General features: G+C 39.5%; 1 protein-coding gene across 2 annotated transcripts; it reads left to right on the top strand.

The window, feature by feature from the left end:
* The first annotated feature begins 8,280 nt into the window (after positions 1-8,280).
* LOC131304754 (uncharacterized) lies at positions 8,281-17,014 on the top strand. Of its 2 annotated transcripts, none has more exons than XM_058332113.1 (4): positions 8,281-8,804; positions 10,971-11,342; positions 11,435-15,847; positions 16,380-17,014. In XM_058332113.1, exons 1-3 carry the CDS (start codon positions 8,634-8,636, stop codon positions 15,806-15,808), a joined length of 4,917 nt encoding a protein of 1,638 aa, XP_058188096.1. In that variant the 5' UTR covers positions 8,281-8,633; the 3' UTR covers positions 15,809-15,847; positions 16,380-17,014. The 2 variants fall into 2 exon arrangements, with proteins under 2 accessions (XP_058188096.1, XP_058188095.1); XM_058332112.1 differs by having other exon boundaries at positions 8,283-8,804; positions 16,460-17,014.
* The last annotated feature ends 615 nt before the right edge of the window (positions 17,015-17,629 follow it).

The following is a 17,629-nucleotide window of genomic DNA, read 5'->3' as shown; positions in this document are numbered from 1 at the left end:
ACTATGATTCATAAATGCCCTTACCAATATCGAATTCAAATGATTTTTTATAGAGACCTTAAACAAAATATTTTGAACAAAATGAGTGGCTCCAATCATCTTTGTGGAACCCGAGACAGACACAAAACGGATCTGTATGCGGCTGTTGTACTTGGGCTATTGTACCCATAGCATTTCTCTTTCTTACCATTCAAATGGGCTATAAAAGAAAAGAGAGGGGAACTTTTTTAGAGAAAAATGAAATTACTTTTCCTATGGATGTTTCAAAGTTTGGTAACAGAGGGTATTTTGGGTTAGTAATTTGGGTAAATTTCACTGACCTCCCCTGAGGTTTCTGACACAAACCGAAACCTCCCCTGAGGTTTCTGAAATCTCAGTAACCTCCCTTACTTTTGCTGACATTACCAAAAATCCCCCTTCCGTTAATTTAACCTTAAATGGCGTTAACTATTGTGACAAAATGACATATATGCCCTCTACTTGTATTTCCATTTGCCCTCTACTGAATAATTCTTCCCCTTTGCAAAGAAATTCAACGGAAATTGCCGATTTGGATGCTGGCATAAGCAAAGAACATAATGGGAGAGAAATAATTAAACCTCACTTGGGTGGGTTTGGATTAAAAAATTAAGAGTGACTTTTTTTTGTCTTTATTAAAAAAAATCGCATTTATTAGTTTTGCTTTAAATTTTTGACTTATTGTTTTGTCTCGATGAGAGGAATCAAAAATTGATCGAAAGTCTTAATTTTTCTAAGAAAGAAAAAAAGTAAGTCAAAAATACAGTTTTTTTGACTCTTTTTTTTTTTGTCTTTTTAAAGAAAATTATGAGTTGCGATTAAAAGATTATACTTTTTTTATTCTTTTCGCCAAGACGAATAAATAAGTCACAAAAAAATTGTCGCAAAACTAAATGTAAAAAATTATTTGAATAGAGAAAAAAAAAAGTTACTCCCGACTTTTTAATCCAATTGTGCTTTTATTCTGCATACGCAATTACTACTCAAATAAAATAAACATACACACATTTTTATATAAATCGGGCGAATTATTCTTTTTCGGCGAATGGAGTGAGCAACACGTGAAATTGGTAAAATAAGGATAAAAATTGGTTGCACTGTGGCAAAATTGGGTGCGGTGGTTTTGGGCAATTTTTATGATGGGGCATTCGGTGGTGATAAGGTGATGGAAGAGGTTTCTAGAGGTTTACAATTTATGCTGGGTTGGAGGTTTTGAGAGCTCATTGTCTATATTGAACAAGAAAAATGAATAGATTTGCTCAATACAACAAGTTCATATTCTAGAATTTCTTATTTAAGACATTTTAGATTTTTTTAAATAACTAAGGTGTTCAGGCTAACTTAAGCGCACCTCGAATAATTTTAGGGGCCAAATCCTACCGCCCATTTGCAGGGAGCTCAACTAAAGGTAGAAATGGGTGGTCCGAAAATAATTGATTACACTTGAGAGATTTTAAACTTGAGACTCTAAAAAGGAGCAAACTCCTAAGTCTCAAATCTTGACAACCAGACTAACTCCTTGGAGTTTAAAACATTTTAGTTTTGTGTTCAATTTTTTTAGATTATTCATTTATATCAAGCAAAGAAATAAAAAAAAATTTAAAAATAGGAACTAAAATTGAAAGAATTAGAATAACAAAACATAATACTACTAAAAAATATTTTGCTTTGTTTATGCCCTTAGTCAACTTTTAAAAGTCTGTCAAAAAAAATTTTTTTGAAAGGTTTTGATCATAATTTTTTACATTTTATGTTTCTCTTGTTGAAATGAATAAAAAATCCATCAAAAATTGACGCAAAACTACTAAGGCAAAAAAATATTTGAACAAAGACCCAAAAAAATCCAAAAGAATTATCATGCCAAACCACACCTTAGTTTATTTTACAAAGTAACTAAAGAATTTGTTATTTTTCTTTTTTGAGCTTATTAATATAGTCATTATTATAAATATTTTCAATTAAATATTTGCATTTGAAATAGAATGATTGATAGGGTCATATGCTTCTATCTAATATCCAAAATAAGTGGGCTTCATTGCGGCAAAATTTGAATTTGAATTGTAATATGAGTAGAAGAACACATGGGTTTAGAAGATTTAGAGAGGTCAAAGGGCATTTTTGACAGTTCAAAGCACATAATATGACATCATCAGCAACTTTTGTTAGCATATGTAACAGCTGGTAATAGAAGGGGGACTTTTGGTAATGTCAGCAAAAGTAAGGGAGGTTACTGAGATTTCAGAAACCTCAGGGGAGGTTTTTGTTTGTGTCAGAAACCTCAGGGGAGGTCAGTGAAATTTACCCTAGTAATTTAAAAAAAAATTCAATTTTTCCCACCTTCATTAATGTTGCGCCAATTTTCTAGCTTATTTTTGTTGTTATTTAAAATTTAAATTTTTTTTTTTACGAGCAAGAAACCTACTGTATCCTAACCTAGGGGGATAGGGAGTGGTATCCTACAGTAAGACTCGAACCCAAGACCTTATCCTGATAAATGAAGCACCTTACCAGTTGGACGAGCCTTTTTTAGAAAGAGTAGCAATTTTAAAATTTTCTTGTTGAAACTATATTCCTCCCTATCGTTTTCAGCCCATTTCATGCCTCCCCAATTTTCAAATACCTATCCTCCAACTTTCAATTTTAAAGTGGCTATACACTACATGCAACCATGCTGTGACGTTGATCCATGACTGTGACTTCCAAATGTATTTAAGACGTCTCCTGAACCCTTACTCGTTAAGCAAAGGCCAGTATTCAAAACCTTCCCGTGACTGTGAACCTCCTTTTTTAAACTACAATTTAGATTTCGAGAGTTCGGATTAACTTGAGCGCAGTTTTTGAGGCCGTGACATTAGCAACTAACCTGAGACCAGTATTGCGTAAACTTCTAGGGATCCCAAGAGTTGTTTGCTTGCGGTGACTGCAGAATGTGTGAGCTCGAGAATAGACCATTTACCTACTGTCACGTCATGCTTTCAATCAACCAACTCAGCCAACTAGGAGCCATGACTATTACTTTTAAGGTCATCACGGTTGGAAAGTTGGATGCACTGAGCTAGCAGCCTGGCCGTACTCCTAAACGTAAATCCATGGATTGCAAGTAGGGGTGCGCATGGGTCGGACGGGTCGGGTTCGGCCCCAAACCCTACCCGACTGGTCGGTTATCGAATTTTGGGGACCTGAACCCGAACCGAAGGTGGGGGATACCCGTCCGCGTAACCGATATTTTTGGTCAGGTCGGACCAAAACCGAAGTAAACTATATGAATTCGTGTCTTTTGGTCGGGTCGGGTAAGAAAAAAACAGCACCCCGAGTCCCGAACCGAAAATTGATTTTTTTGAAAAATTGTACCCGTACCCGACCAAAACCATATGTTTGGCCCCGCCCGAAACCCTTCGGGTCGGGTCGTCGGGCTCGGGTTTTTTGTTTTGGTTTTTTGGTAAGATGTGAATGTGCGTAAGTATTTATACACGTATGTTTAGCACTGGCAAAATTGATTGTGCCTCAAACACACAAATCCATTCATGATGCTATAAAAACAGTTTAGGAACAAAATTCCGAACACAAATTGTATTTGCAGCCATCCGATATCTATAGAACCACATGTATCGAACAGCTCTACATACAATTGTGTCCGAAATTGGGAAGCAGGCAGTGTGCTGCTGTGACTCGTTGCGGGCACACCTCGGACTCGCTCTGATGATCGGAAACGTTCACTTTGTAGAGCTCGTCAAGTAGAACAACTATGCAAAAAATCAGCTTAATTGGATATCATTAAGTGTCTAATCGAAACTTTTTTATCTTGAAAAGAATGGATCCGAAATACTGGATCAAATCCATTGTAACCCATGGACCGAGAGTTATATGGGCTCCGATCAGGCACTTAATGATATCCAATTAAGCTAATTTTTTGCATAATTTATTCTACTCGACGAGCTCTACAAAGTGAACGTTTTTGATCATCGGAGCGAGACTGGGATGGACTCGCAAATGGGTCACGGCAGCACGCTGCTGCCCCCTTGGAGCAGCAGCCCCCCCGCTTCCCCGAAATTGTATTCTAAAGTTCTGTTAATAGTATTGCTTTGGGGGAGTGCTAGGGACACATCGGTGTGGCTGAGTTCAGCCACACCCCTCTCACATGCAGGTGGAACCCGCTTCAGTGGATCCCACCTGCATGTGAGAGGGGTGTGGCTGAACTCAGCCACACCGATGTGCCTCTAGCATTTCCGTATTGGTTTAGGGGAGTGCTATCCCTCGTTATGCGTAACAACCTCCGCAACAAACAAAAAGGCATGGCCTGAACCAACTAGCATCTAGACTTCTAGACTTCAGAACATGCTTTCCTGAATGAACTGGAAAGCTCTTTTTACAGGCATCAAAATCAAGAATTCCAAGTGTATTGGAGTACGCAATAAACAGAATAATGCAGGAGAAATAGCCACATCAACATCATACCTTGTACTACAATTTTCCTAGGCTGTGTCAAACATTGAACTGTTAAGATGATCACTTGCACGACTGCACTAATGCTACATGATTTTGTTAGGATTAAAGCTGGGACTTCAAAACAGTTTCAATTAACAACTATATACACTATGCACGCAGGCCGACATATATGTAAAAGAAGAGTGATCGGCGGGCAAGTGATCGCCTGATCGGCGGGCGTGTCCATAGCATTATTGTTCAACTAATAGTAATTATTTTCACATCCACAGGCCGGATGATTAATTCTGCAATTCATTTATGCGCCTCGAGAAAAAAAAAAATTTTGCAAGTGATGAATTGACGAATAATCCTCCATTTGATATATACTCTTATTATGGAGTAGCTTGTACGTCTCTTATTAACTCGAATGTTTTTGGCTCATTTGTAACGTCAAAATCAAATGAGTCGCACTCATAACAGGTGGAGTAATTAAAGTTTGCTTTATTAAACTCTGTGTCGTGTCTATTTGATGACAATTGATGTGCGTCTCAATCACCAAAATTTACATTGCTTTCGAGGCGTATTACTCGTAATATTCTATTGAGAAAGGATATGGGTACAAACAAGGGTTATGTAATCTAACGTACGGTTTACTCTTTTGAAAGCGGGTTTCAGGTTTTGTAAAGATGATTAAAGTCGTTTATATGTTTTTTTAAATGTAGTATTGTTTAGTTTTACTGTAAAAAATTAGCTCGGGCGAATATCGGTAAGAGTGTTTAAGAAACGTCTGACTTTTTATTTGAAGTTTTAGGCATGAATTCTGAGATGAAATTGGATATTTCGTAAGTACCTTTAACAATATTCAATTGAATTGATTTTTTTGTTAGGATTCTAAACAAAATATTTTCGAAAAAAATGAGCGACTCCTATCATTATCTTTATAAGATCTGAGACATACCACAAAGTGAACTATACGTGGGGATATAGATCCCAAATCAGTAGCCATAGCACTATAGCAACGCTCGATATTCTATGCACTATATCACCATGCTGCACACTTCCGAGTCATCGGATCATATATCCGACGGCTCGGATCTCATCTCGACAATAAACGGCTCTCGATTGTTTATTGCCTAGATGAGATCCAAGCCGTCGGATACACAATCCGATAGCTTAGAGGTATGCAACACAATGCAGCACCAACCCGAAGTCCGCACTAGACAAAACCCTCATTAGAAGTGCCTTAATTTATCATTAATTTACCTTTCTACCCCCTTCATGTTTGTTTGTTAAAGTCTTAATTAGGCTCCGTTCCGCAACTCGATTTAAGTCCTTATTTTTTAAGAATGCAATTTCAAGTTCAAAAATAATATATTTACGCAAATAATTTTCCTACCAATATGGATCTTATTTGATAGATCCCATTAAGATCTTTTATACGGTGCAAAAAAATTAAAAAATGATTTTTCATTTACATTATTTTTGAGTTTGAAAATGTGAAATAAGCTGCTTATTTTTTAAGAAAATTTCTGGAACGGGCCACAACTAAGACAATTAACAGCTCTTACTCAATCAATGTAACCTTTTTCCACAAGGTCGCTTTCAACTTAGCATGGGCATATAAATTGAAAACCAAATCCACATAGTCATGTCGGACTGGTAGTCCGTTTAGTTGGTGAATTTGCTTCCTATACATTTAATTAGGGTTTGATTAATGGAATCAGGATGTAAGAAATTCTTATGAATTTTCTAATTTTGTCGTGAATGATCTGCATTTGATTGAACCAGAGAAAGAACTAATTGAGGTGTAATTTGTGCGTAAACTAGTCTGGACACCAACCATCAAACCAAGATAGAAAAATCCACAAAACTTTCCAACATCACACATCAACATCAACATCAACATCAACATCAACATCAAAGAGTCATTGATAGGTATGGTTAAATATGTGGAAAGTTTGAAAGGGTACTAAACTCTAATCCACATCACTAGAAAAAGACAGGCCATGTGATGGGGGAGAAAGTCTGAGACCTATGTGGGTGCTAATATTCTCCTTAAAGTAGGTTGTGTGAGACCAAACGAGATTGGGAGTCCCAAATTAAGGAGTTTTTGGACTGCATCAAGGTGGGAATGGGAATGCTGGCAAGCAGGCGTCGAGTGCCCGATCCGATCGTTATCTCGACAATCGACGGTTCGAATTTTGATCGAGCAATGGATTGTACAAATTTGTATGTGCTCAAATTCAATCCGAACTGTCCGTGCCGAGATGAACGGCTGAATGCTGCACAGAACATCAGGGTGTGATGGTGGTGAACCATCTTTGCAAAACTATAAATCAACCCATGTTGCATGTTATGCCATTCTAGGATTTTTTGGTTTTAAAACATGTGTGGTGATTTGTTTGAAGCGAGGGACCAACTTAAAAACAACAATTCCCAACTTGCAGATTAAGCTCTATGATTCTGTTCGGTTTGAATTCTGAGGGAGATTTTTAAGAGTAATTAGTAGAGATAGATAGATAGGAATTTTTTATTGAGGACCGTGCGTAAAAATTTTAAGACCCCAAACGAACAAACTTACGTTAATACTTGTCAGAGTGTGTATGCATCGATGTGTCGAGAACAAGTCACACAAAAAATCTTTCATATGTAACCATTGACTGACTTGTATTTTAAATATGAGTCAAGGTCCTAAACTTTGTTGCCCTTGATTTCTATATCCACGATACACATTTCTTTGAATTGATTCGTGCGCGTTAGCTGGACTAAAAACTTTGCGTTCATATTTATTCCCCATTCTATATTTTGTTCATGGTTTTCATGGGCGTATATGTATAAGATAACCACGATTTTCATGAATTTAGACTTCATCAAATATATATATATATATATATATATATATATATATATATATATATATTTGTACGGAGGACATAGAATCGTACATAAAATATAGAGACTTTCGATTTTTCCTCAAAAGCTTTCTCATTTTAAAAGTACTAAAAATAATCTATAGCTTACGTGTACCATCTTGACTAGTCTCAAAAATCCAAAATTAATGACCAAGTAAATATATATCAGTTTTTGCTGCCATTGGACTTTGTAAAATCTCTCCCTTTATTCAAACAACCAAGCAAACAATGCCTTCAAAATTAAAAAAAATGCATCTAAGATTAGAAAACAGTTGTCATTTTCTTTAGAGATACTTTTTGAATTTTTTATCACCATTTTTTTTACCTACATTTATAGAGAGGTTTCATTTCTCCAATTAAAAAATAATAAGTATAGAGCATTCTAGATTCATGTTTTCAGAATGAGTTTTGATACAACCACACACAAAATTTTGAATGTGCCCGTGTCTGTATGTGAAAATTGTGAGTGCATGGTTGTAGAACTTTTATTTCAGAAAACTATTGATACTAAGGGGTGTTTGGTTAATAATCTGTAAGGATTATTTTTTCATCTTTATTCAAAAAAAAAATTTTGTTAGTTTTTTTTTTATTGGTTTGTGTCATTGAGAGCAATTATAAAAGTAAAAATTATTATAAAAATTGTTTAAAAAGTTCACTAAAAGACAAAAATAATCTTGAATAGACAGTTGTTGAGTTTTTTTTTTTTGTCTATATTCAATTTTTTTTATAATTTTTAATTCTTTTATACTCACAAACGAATAATTCGCAAAAAATGACATAAAATTGACAAAAATTGAAAAAAAAATGCAAGTGAAAAAATATTAGTAGGCATCTCCTAAACGACGCCGTCCTCCTTGCCCCCATCACTCCTTAGTCCTTCCCTTCACAAAAATAGAACCCAACGCCAACCCTTTCCACCTGCACCTGCTTGTTCACTCCCCCATCTCTCTCTCTCTCTCTCTCTCTCTCTCTCATCGCGAAACCTCCGTCCGCTCCATACCCGCCCCCCAAATCTCTCTCCTTCTCTGTCTCTCTAAGATCCAAAAGTCAATCCAATCTGCCTCCAAATCCTCTCTTTCTAATCCACGCCTGAAAGCCCCAACTCTCCAATCCAGCTGACCCTGCTGATCCCCCGAGCCCTAACTTTTGGGGCTTCCGCTCATCAAACACCCCTGCCTCGATCTAGTGTTTCGAAAGCACCTCGGAAGCTGGGAATTTAATCTAACCGGGCTGGGAATTGATGTTTCTCTTCGGTGATGATGGACGGCTGTTATTATTATGCATGGACGGCGGCAAGGTGACGAGCTGCGCACGGTACTCCTCCGCCGGCACATGTGGTCAGTCCCCCCGCCCGTGCCGCCGCCCGCGTCGCCGTCCTCTGTAGCCGTTCCGGAATCTGCTGCTGCCGCCGCCGCCGCCGCCGTGATTTCTCCCGATTCTTTCTCCAAAGTAAATATACATGAGTTTGTGCGTGTGTACATGTGTAGCTTTAATTTGTTGCTATTGTGTACAAGTTGGTACGTGAATTTTAGTTACATGATTTTCTACGCGTGTATATGTGTAGCTTTATTCTGTTGCTATTCTGTAAAAGTTGTTGCGTGGATTTTTCTTTCTGCAATTCGCCCTTAAATCAATCTCGCCCTACGTCGCACAATGTGCTTGTGTGAAAGTGTCTTTTAAAAATATTCCAAAGTAGCAAAATATGGGCAAGCGAAGATTGAGAGCGCGAGCAGAAGGCCCTACTGAAGGATTATGTTATTAAGGTCTCGCCCTTAGTAAAATAACTCGCGCTAAGTCGGATAATGCACGAGGGCAAGCATGAAAGCATCTTTTAATAATATTCCTAAGTAGTAAGTACTAAACTTTGCGAGAGCGTGAGCTCAGAACGAGGGGTGAGCTCAGAACGAGGGGTGAGAGCGGGAGCAGAAGGCCCTACCTACTAAAGGATTATATGACTAAGGTCTTGCCGATCACTCTCCGAAACTTTTTTAAACCCTGTTATTATGGGAGTGTTATGATAGTAGTATTCTTGTTGTTTGTATAGGTTTGCCTCCCAAAATTTTGTCGTCGCACGAGAATTTCATATACCCACCACGCTATGTGCATTTGCCTCCCTGAGCTTAGAATTGTGGGGCGGTTCGTGTCCTATGTGACATGACCATAATATTGTGTTGCTTTGTCATTTTCTTTGTGGATGGTTATGTGCAAAGGAAAAGGGGAACAAAGATTGTGTTGTGGCTAGTGATTGATTGTAGGACTCACATTACACAAATACACTAAAGCTAATAGTGAAATTAGCAGGGTTGGCGCCCCAAAATGTAGGAGTTTGCTCCCTTAAAATAGCATCCTGCATCCTTCCCTGGTTTTTTGGCGGTGTTCTGTCATCATGGGGTGAAGGAACTCAGGGGTGGAGCTCGCTTTTCATCATAGCTATGCAAACACAGTGAAATTCTTCCTTTTCTTCATGTACAATTATTGGGTGCCCATTCACGTATGGATCAGCTTATTCCTTTTTGTGCGTTTGTAACACTGTAATTGTTAGTTGGGCATTTTTCTTGGTGGGGGATAAGTTTGATTTTCCAGGTGAAGTTTTTACCAATCCCCCTTCTGATGCTAGTGGTATGTCCTAAGAGAAGAAATCTTCATTTATGTGGCCGATTTTCACTAACATTCCAACCACGAATTCATTTTTAATGGTTATAATTGCTCTGAATATGTTGCTGAGATATGGTTACATAACTGGCTGATTAATTTTGTTTTGGTATTAACTAGACTTAATAGATGAGTAGAAATGGGCTTTGTTTTCTTGGTTACTCATCAAGTAATGTATATTTGTTTGACATCCTTCTCCTCATGGGTGGTTGATATAGCGTAACAGTCTTTGGTATGTTATGTCTTTTTTTAGCTGCACTATTTCTGTTTATTTCTTTCTCGTCACCTCAACACCATTAAATATTCATTGAAGTTTTCCAGTCTCTACGTATTCTAGGATGTCAAATGCTTTGTGGGTAAGGTTTCTCTACTTACATTGTTACAGATGGTGGGATGTTGAAGGTTGTGAAATTATTGATTGTCATTGCTTTTATGTCATAGCTAACCGTGTGCTTCTGGTTCAGATTCCTTTGCTGACGTCTAGGTGGGCATGAAGTGTCTCTTTCTTTTTTTCCTGTTATTATCTGCTTGTCTAGATTGAAGACCACTATAATTTGTAACTATCCAAGGTTGCCTGCTAGTGGTTGTTCCTGTGCTTTTTATCATGACCGAGTTTCCCAACGGGTCATAGAAATGGACAATACAGTCCACATCACGCATGTTTTAGAAAAGCTTTGTCTAAGCTAGAAAAGGGAGTATGGCTGAAATCGCTATATGGATTCCAAATTCTTTCTTAACGGATGTTAGTTGAGCTAATAGAATAGATGTTTTGTGAGGGCTTAAAACCTTGTTCACAAGCGTTCCTTACCAGTCTGGTTACTATCATTTTCACTTTGAAATGGTTTTCCGGTGCTATTTCCCCAAAATGGAGTGACATGCATGTCTTAAATAAAACATGGCATATGAAAATTGCAGTTTATGTTCTTGGGAGCACGCTTCAGTTAAGGCATTGCTTTCTTGCAGGATGGACGCAAGATATGTGTTGGTGATTGTGCACTCTTCAAACCGCCCCAGGATTCCCCTCCTTTCATTGGAATAATTAGGAAGTTATTATTGGAGAAAGAGAAAAATCTAAGCTTATCTGTGAATTGGCTCTACCGACCTGCTGATGTAAAGCTTGGAAAGGGTTCTTTGGTTGAAGCTGCACCCAACGAGCTCTTTTACTCCTTTCACAAGGATGAGATTCCTGCTGCATCGTTACTTCATCCGTGTAAAGTCGCATTCCTTCGTAAAGGTGTTGAACTTCCTTCAGGGATATCCTCATTTGTGTGCAGACGAGTGTATGATATTGAGAACAAGTGTTTATGGTGGCTAACTGATCAAGATTATATTAATGTGAGTTATGTTTTTTTTTTCACTAGGATCTATATACCTGGTGGTGGATAATAATTATGTTGATTATATTTGTTATTTTTGTTTTCACACAGGAACGACAGGAAGAAGTAGATCAGCTATTAGATAAGACACGACTAGAAATGTATGGAGCAGTGCAGTCTGGAGGTCGCTCTCCCAAAAGCTTGAATGGTCCGACAGGAACTCCACAATTAAGGCCTGGTTCCGAAAGTGTTCAGAACAGTAGCTCCTCCTTACCTTCTTCACAGGTTAAGGGAAAGAAGAGGGATCGAGCTGATCAAGGCAATGATCCAGTCAAAAGAGAGCGTGTCTCCAGAGCAGATGACACAGATTCTGCTCCGGAGCACATATTGAGGTCCGAGATTGCTAAAATTACAGAAGAAAGTGGGCTCAGAGATTACAAAGGGGTTCAGAGATTAGTGCAACTCATGCGACCGATTAGTACGGAGAAGAAAATAGATTTGGCTTGTCGAATAATGCTTGTTAATGTGATTGCTGTCACAGACACGTTTGATTGCCTTGGATGGTTTGTACAACTTAGAGGTTTGCCAGTGTTGGATGAGTGGCTCCAAGAAGTACACAAAGGGAAGATAGGCAATGCTAGAAGCCCCAAGGAAAGTGATAAATCGGTTGAGGAATTTCTGTTGGTTTCACTTCGTGCTTTGGATAAGCTGCCTGTAAATCTTCATGCATTACAAACTTGTAATGTTGGTAAATCAGTGAACCTCTTGCGGAGTCATAAAAATTCTGAGATTCAGAAGAAAGCTAGAGCTTTAGTTGACACATGGAAGAAACGTGTTGAAGCTGAAATGAATATGATTGATGCTAAGTCCGGGTCAAGTCATAGTGGTGCATGGCCGTCCAAGTCATTGCTTTCAGAAGTTTCTCATGTTGGAAACCGGTGTGATGGAGGATCCTCTGAGGCTACTGTGAAGAGCTCTACTGTACAATCTTCCCCATCTAAAACTCCATCTATTAAGCTTGGTTCTAGTGAATCTTTTGCAAAGATTGTGTCAGCATCTCCTGCCTCGACACAATTAGCTTCATTAGCAAGTTCGTCCGGTGGTGCTAGTGCCAAGGATCCAAATTCTGCGACTTTGGTTCATGGTGGATCCTCAGATATGCCCATATCAACAATTAAGGAGGAGAAGAGTAGCAGTTCCAACCAGTCTCCGAACAATAGCCAATCTTGTTCAAGTGATTATGCCAAGACTCGTGGGGCTTCTTGCAGGGAAGATGCTCGGAGTTCTACTGGCAGTGCTTCCCGTCACCAGAAGTCAAGTAATGGTGTTCAAGGGTCAGCTGTATCAGGGTTTCAAAAGGAAATAAGTTTGGGAAAATTAGGTTCTTTGAGCCAGAATTTGGCTTCTGAAACAGCTTCACCTACTAGAGTAACACATGAAAGAGCTCCTGATGCATGCCTCGTGGATCATGGAAATAACCGACTGATTGTCAGGTTGCCAAACACAGGTCGAAGTCCTGCACAAAGCACCAATGGAGTTTCTTCTGAAGATCCTTCTGCTATGTTAAGTCAGTCGGGAAAACAAGATCATCATGATAGGAAAGTGAAGGGAAAAAGTGATGCCTGGCGATCTATCAATACACCAAACAGTAAGCCTGATTTATGTCAAGGGAAAGATGGATTGGTCATGTCTGATGAAGGTAATTTGTCAGCCCCAAATGCTCTTTGTGATGAACAGAGCAGGACTGAGGATGGTGAGAAGCTGATGGAATCATCCAAAGGTACAGGTTCATCATCTGGAGTTATGCCTGAACCAGACAAATCCCATGATGTTTCTTCTTGCAGCGCTATGAATGTTTTGATTGACAGCTGTGTTAAGTTCTCTGAAGCAAGGACCACTGTCTCAGGTGGGGATGATATTGGGATGAATCTGCTTGCAAGTGTGGCAGCTGGAGAGATGTGCAGATCTGATGTCCTACCATCAGGTTCTCCTGGGAAAAATTCACCTGTACCAATCGAATCTTGCTTTGGAAATGATGTAAAATTGAGACGCTTGGACAAGGATACAGCTAATGATAGTACAAATGGTGGTGATACGCTGGAGCAGGGTTGTGCTGTGGATTGTTTAAGAGTTGAGAATGAATCCCCAATGGTTGCTGTGCCTATGTCAGCAAACATTTCTAGTGATGTTAAAGTGACTTCGTTTAGCTGTGAAGTGAAGTCAGGGGAGTGCAGTGGACAATTGAATCCTTCTATTATTGGATCAAGACAAAATCAATATGGTTTGTACTCGAAATGTGATGGAGGGCCTGGTCAAGTAAATAATGCTCCGGTAGCTATCTGTTTTGAAGATGATACAAAAGAAGGCATTGTGTGTAGTGAAGGTGCTGACCATTTTCATCAGCAAAAGGAGTCAGATGCCGCCCGGGAGATAATTAACAGCGTTTTGAATTCCAAACTTAAAGCAAGGATCCCCTTTCCTGATGAAGATAAGGTCAATTATGCAGATGAAAAAATTGCTGAGAGCAGAGTAGTAAATGTTCCCAATGTAGCCGCCAGCACAAAGGTTGAGAACAATGCTAATGAAGAATCACCTTCTTGCTCGTCTTTAGAAGTGTGCAGGGAGGACAGGAGTGCTTTGCTTAAGGAATCGGGTTGTGCCATCTTACCTGAGCACAAGGTACCCATTATACTAAAGTTTCATCAAGAGGTTATGACTGTTAAAGGTGAGGATACTGCACTACCTTCTGATTCTGCTACTGTTTTGGGTATGGAATCAAACACTGAGAAGGCTACTGATACGAGGGCAGTTTGTCAGTCAGAGCAGAGTGAGAACCAAAATATCAACTTGAGTACAGCCAGTTTGGAGCAAACTGATGAATGCCGTGAGGAGAAGACAGAAGGTAAAGTGGTGGTTGGCCACTGTACTGATAAATCTGCTTCCCATGAGGAGACTCTCACGATCCCTATGCAACGAACAGTGGAGTGCATGAAGTCTAACACAGTCAAGTTAGATGGAAATGAAGCTGGTGGGATAGGGGAATGTGCTTCCAGTGTGAATGGTGCTTCTGGATCTGTGGCAGGAACTGATGTGTCTGTAAAGCTGGACTTTGATCTGAATGAAGGTTTTCCTGTTGAGGATGGGTGCCAGGGGGAGCTTGTGACCTCATCTGCTGTACATTTGCCTTGTCCACTGCCCTTTTCTGTTTCTTCGCCGTCTATGAGCTTTCCTTTTTCAATTACTGTCACCTCGGCAGCAAAAGGGCCCTTTTGTCCTCCTGAAAACCCATTGAGAAGTAAGGGGGAACTTGGGTGGAAAGGATCAGCTGTTACCAGTGCTTTTAAGCCAGCAGAACCCAGAAAGGTTTTGGAGATGCCACTCAGAACAACTAATTCCCCTTCTATTGAATTCGTTAGAAAGCCTGGGCGTAGTTCTCTTGATATTGACCTGAATGTTCCAGACCAGAGAGTTCTTGAGGATATGGATTCTCATAACTCTTCACGGGTGGCAACATTTTTGGAAATTGGGCCTCTCGACTATCATGGTGGTGGAGGACTCGATCTTGACTTGAACAGAGTTGATGACAGTCCTGATATTAGACAGTTTTCAGTTAGTAACCGCCGTAAAATGGAGATTCCACTAACTGGTGGACTTTCTAACGCGGAATTTAATGCTTCAAGGGACTTTGATTTGAACAATGGACCTGGTCCTTACGGAGGAGTTACCGAACCAGCACGACATGTTAGAGGCAACGTGCCGTTTCTATCACCTTTGCATGGGGTCAGAATGAATACTATGGACCAAGGGGGGAGTTATTCCTCATTGTTCCCACCAAACAACTCCTATTCAGCCATTGCAATCCCATCGATCCTACCTGGTAGAGGGGAGCAGAGTTATTCCGTTGTTCCTGCTAGTGGGTCCCAGAGGATCTTAGGCGGCCCCAGTCGTGGGTCCCCCTTTGGTCCTGAATTCTACCGGGGGACAGTGTTGTCGTCCTCTCCTGCTATTCCCTTCTCCCACGCTGCCCCATTTCAGTATCCAGGATTCCCATTTGAGACAAATTTCTCCCTCTCATCAAATTCGTATTCAGTCGCTTCAACAGCACACATGGATTCTTCTTCTCTATGCTTACCTACCATTCCCTCGCAGCTGGTGGGCCTTTCTGGTGTAGTCTCATCACAATACTCGCGGCCCTATATTATGAACCTTCCGGGTGGTGCGAATAATGTTGGGCCTGAGAGTAGGAAATTGGGAGGACAAGGTCTTGATCTTAATAATGGTACTGGGAGTACAGATGTAGAGCGTAGAGATGGGAGGCCGTCTCCAGCATTATTAAGGCAGATTCCAGTTCCTGGGTCTCAAACAACACCAGTGGATGAGCAAATGAAAGTGTTTCAGATGGCGGGTGGGTCATTGAAGAGAAGGGAGCCTGATCTTGGGTGGAATGGAGATAGGAACGGATACAAGCAACCCTCGTGGCAGTAGGGACATTATTAGGGCAGAATTTCTCTCTTTCATAATCTGGTAAGCCATCTATAGCTTCCAATTTCTATTATCTGTAGTTGAAGTAATTATTCTGATAGAGTTCATGTTTGTGTAGGGTACAGTTGATAATCTAGTGAGATTCGACCTTTTCAAATGTTTTTTTTTTTTTTGTGTTATGCCTATGGGCATTAAGTGGATCTTCTAGATGGGCTAATTGAAGAAAGGGGCTATCAAACTACACATGATTGTAAGATTTGGAAGTGAACTTTTTAATAGCTTATCTGAAAGCCGAGCAAAATGCAGAAAATATTAAGTATGTCTTTTATATCCAGAAAACTACACATGATTGTAAGAATTTAGAAGTCAATTTTCTAATAGCATATCTGAAAGCCGAGCAAATTACAGAAAGTATTATTTTTCTGGACAAGGCCTCCTTTCATCACCCTATATTTGGCAATTGTGGGAAATCTTGTTTCACTCTCTTGCTTGTGTGACTTCCTCCCATGTATGACCTTTTGTGCCCTGCATTTTGCATTTAAGCCATCACTAATGTCTCTCTTTTCTGATGCAGACGTTGGTGCTTTTGAATTTTTATCACTCTTTTTGAATTCATTACAGCCTGACGAATCATAGCAGTGCTTCAACTAACAGGTCAAAAATTTGGAGGGCACACATGAACGAGCTCTCTGTCCTGAACCTATTTATTTTTCTGGTGTCAGACAATTTTTGCTTTGGAGAACGGAAATGAGTTCTGGATAAATCGCTATTGTTCGAAGCTGTTGTTGCACAGTGGCCATTGCTGTCAGTTCCTTGTACAGATGAATTATGGAATTTTGGGTCAGCAATCCGATCCTTTATAAAGAGGTGTGTTTGAATTGGCCGAAGGATAGCTGCTTTGGATCGTCGCTGTTAATTATTCACCCCCTTTTTACTTGCAAAGTTCTGAATTTAAGTTCTGACTACCCAAGTTTTGGTAATGAAAAAAAATTGAACCAGTGCATTTTGGCTTTAGTTGTGTTCCTGAATGTATGTTCGCTGCTGTGTGGTAGTATCCTCCAAGTGATAGAAAAGTTGTTCAAATGAGAACTGTAATGATCCCAGGATCCATAGATGAGAAAGCATTTGATGTTGTATTTACAACCTTTGGGTGTGGAACTTTGGATATAAAAGAATTTCTCAAAATAAAATTTTTATTTGGACTTAAGAGTTTCTCTCTCTCTCTCTCTCTCCAGTGCATAGCGGATAGTGTTTTGGGTTGCGTCGTCAAACTAGAGTATTGCATTAGTACCATGTTATGTATTTCTTGTCTAATGGGGACAGGTTTGCCGCACCGAAATTTGGATGTATTTCTGTTTCGAAGTATATTTATTGCAGGATTGTGTTCGGAGATTATCTTTGTTTAAAAATTCTCCTGCGGGTGAAAAATGCAGCGAAACAGGGACACCCGAATCCACCTGGTGAATTCTGCATAATGTATCAAGGGCATGAACGTCTGGCGTTATTGGTGTTTGATATGGCTGGAAATTGGAATTCCAACTGAACTCATCTAAAATGTTCCAGAAAAAGAACAACTGCACATATTGTTCATCAAGAAAACTTGCGCGACTGGAGCATCGGGTTGTCTGCATCAATGCTCTTGCAACCGACAAAATAGAAAGTAAAATTGGAAACTGTATGTAGAAGATCAATCCATAAAGGTGGTTTAAACAGCGGAGCAACCACATTTGCTATCTTTGAATTGTCAAAATTCTCGATGAAGTCTGAAGAATTCTTTCTATAGCAAAACGAAGACACAATCAATGGCGAAAATAGGCTCAACAC

The sequence above is a fragment of the Rhododendron vialii genome, chromosome 10a (assembly GCF_030253575.1).
Source record: "Rhododendron vialii isolate Sample 1 chromosome 10a, ASM3025357v1".
Lineage (NCBI taxonomy): Eukaryota > Viridiplantae > Streptophyta > Magnoliopsida > Ericales > Ericaceae > Rhododendron > Rhododendron vialii.
This window is presented reverse-complemented; position numbering and strand designations above follow the sequence as displayed.

Excerpts from the sequence above, each read along its gene's own strand:
- LOC131304754 (XM_058332113.1), top strand. The coding sequence starts at position 8,634 with ATGCATGGACGGCGGCAAGGTGACGAGCTGCGCACGGTACTCCTCCGC. Across the intron at positions 8,805-10,970 it reads CTCCCGATTCTTTCTCCAAA|GATGGACGCAAGATATGTGT; the intron begins GTAAATATACAT and ends GCTTTCTTGCAG. Across the intron at positions 11,343-11,434 it reads CTGATCAAGATTATATTAAT|GAACGACAGGAAGAAGTAGA; the intron begins GTGAGTTATGTT and ends GTTTTCACACAG.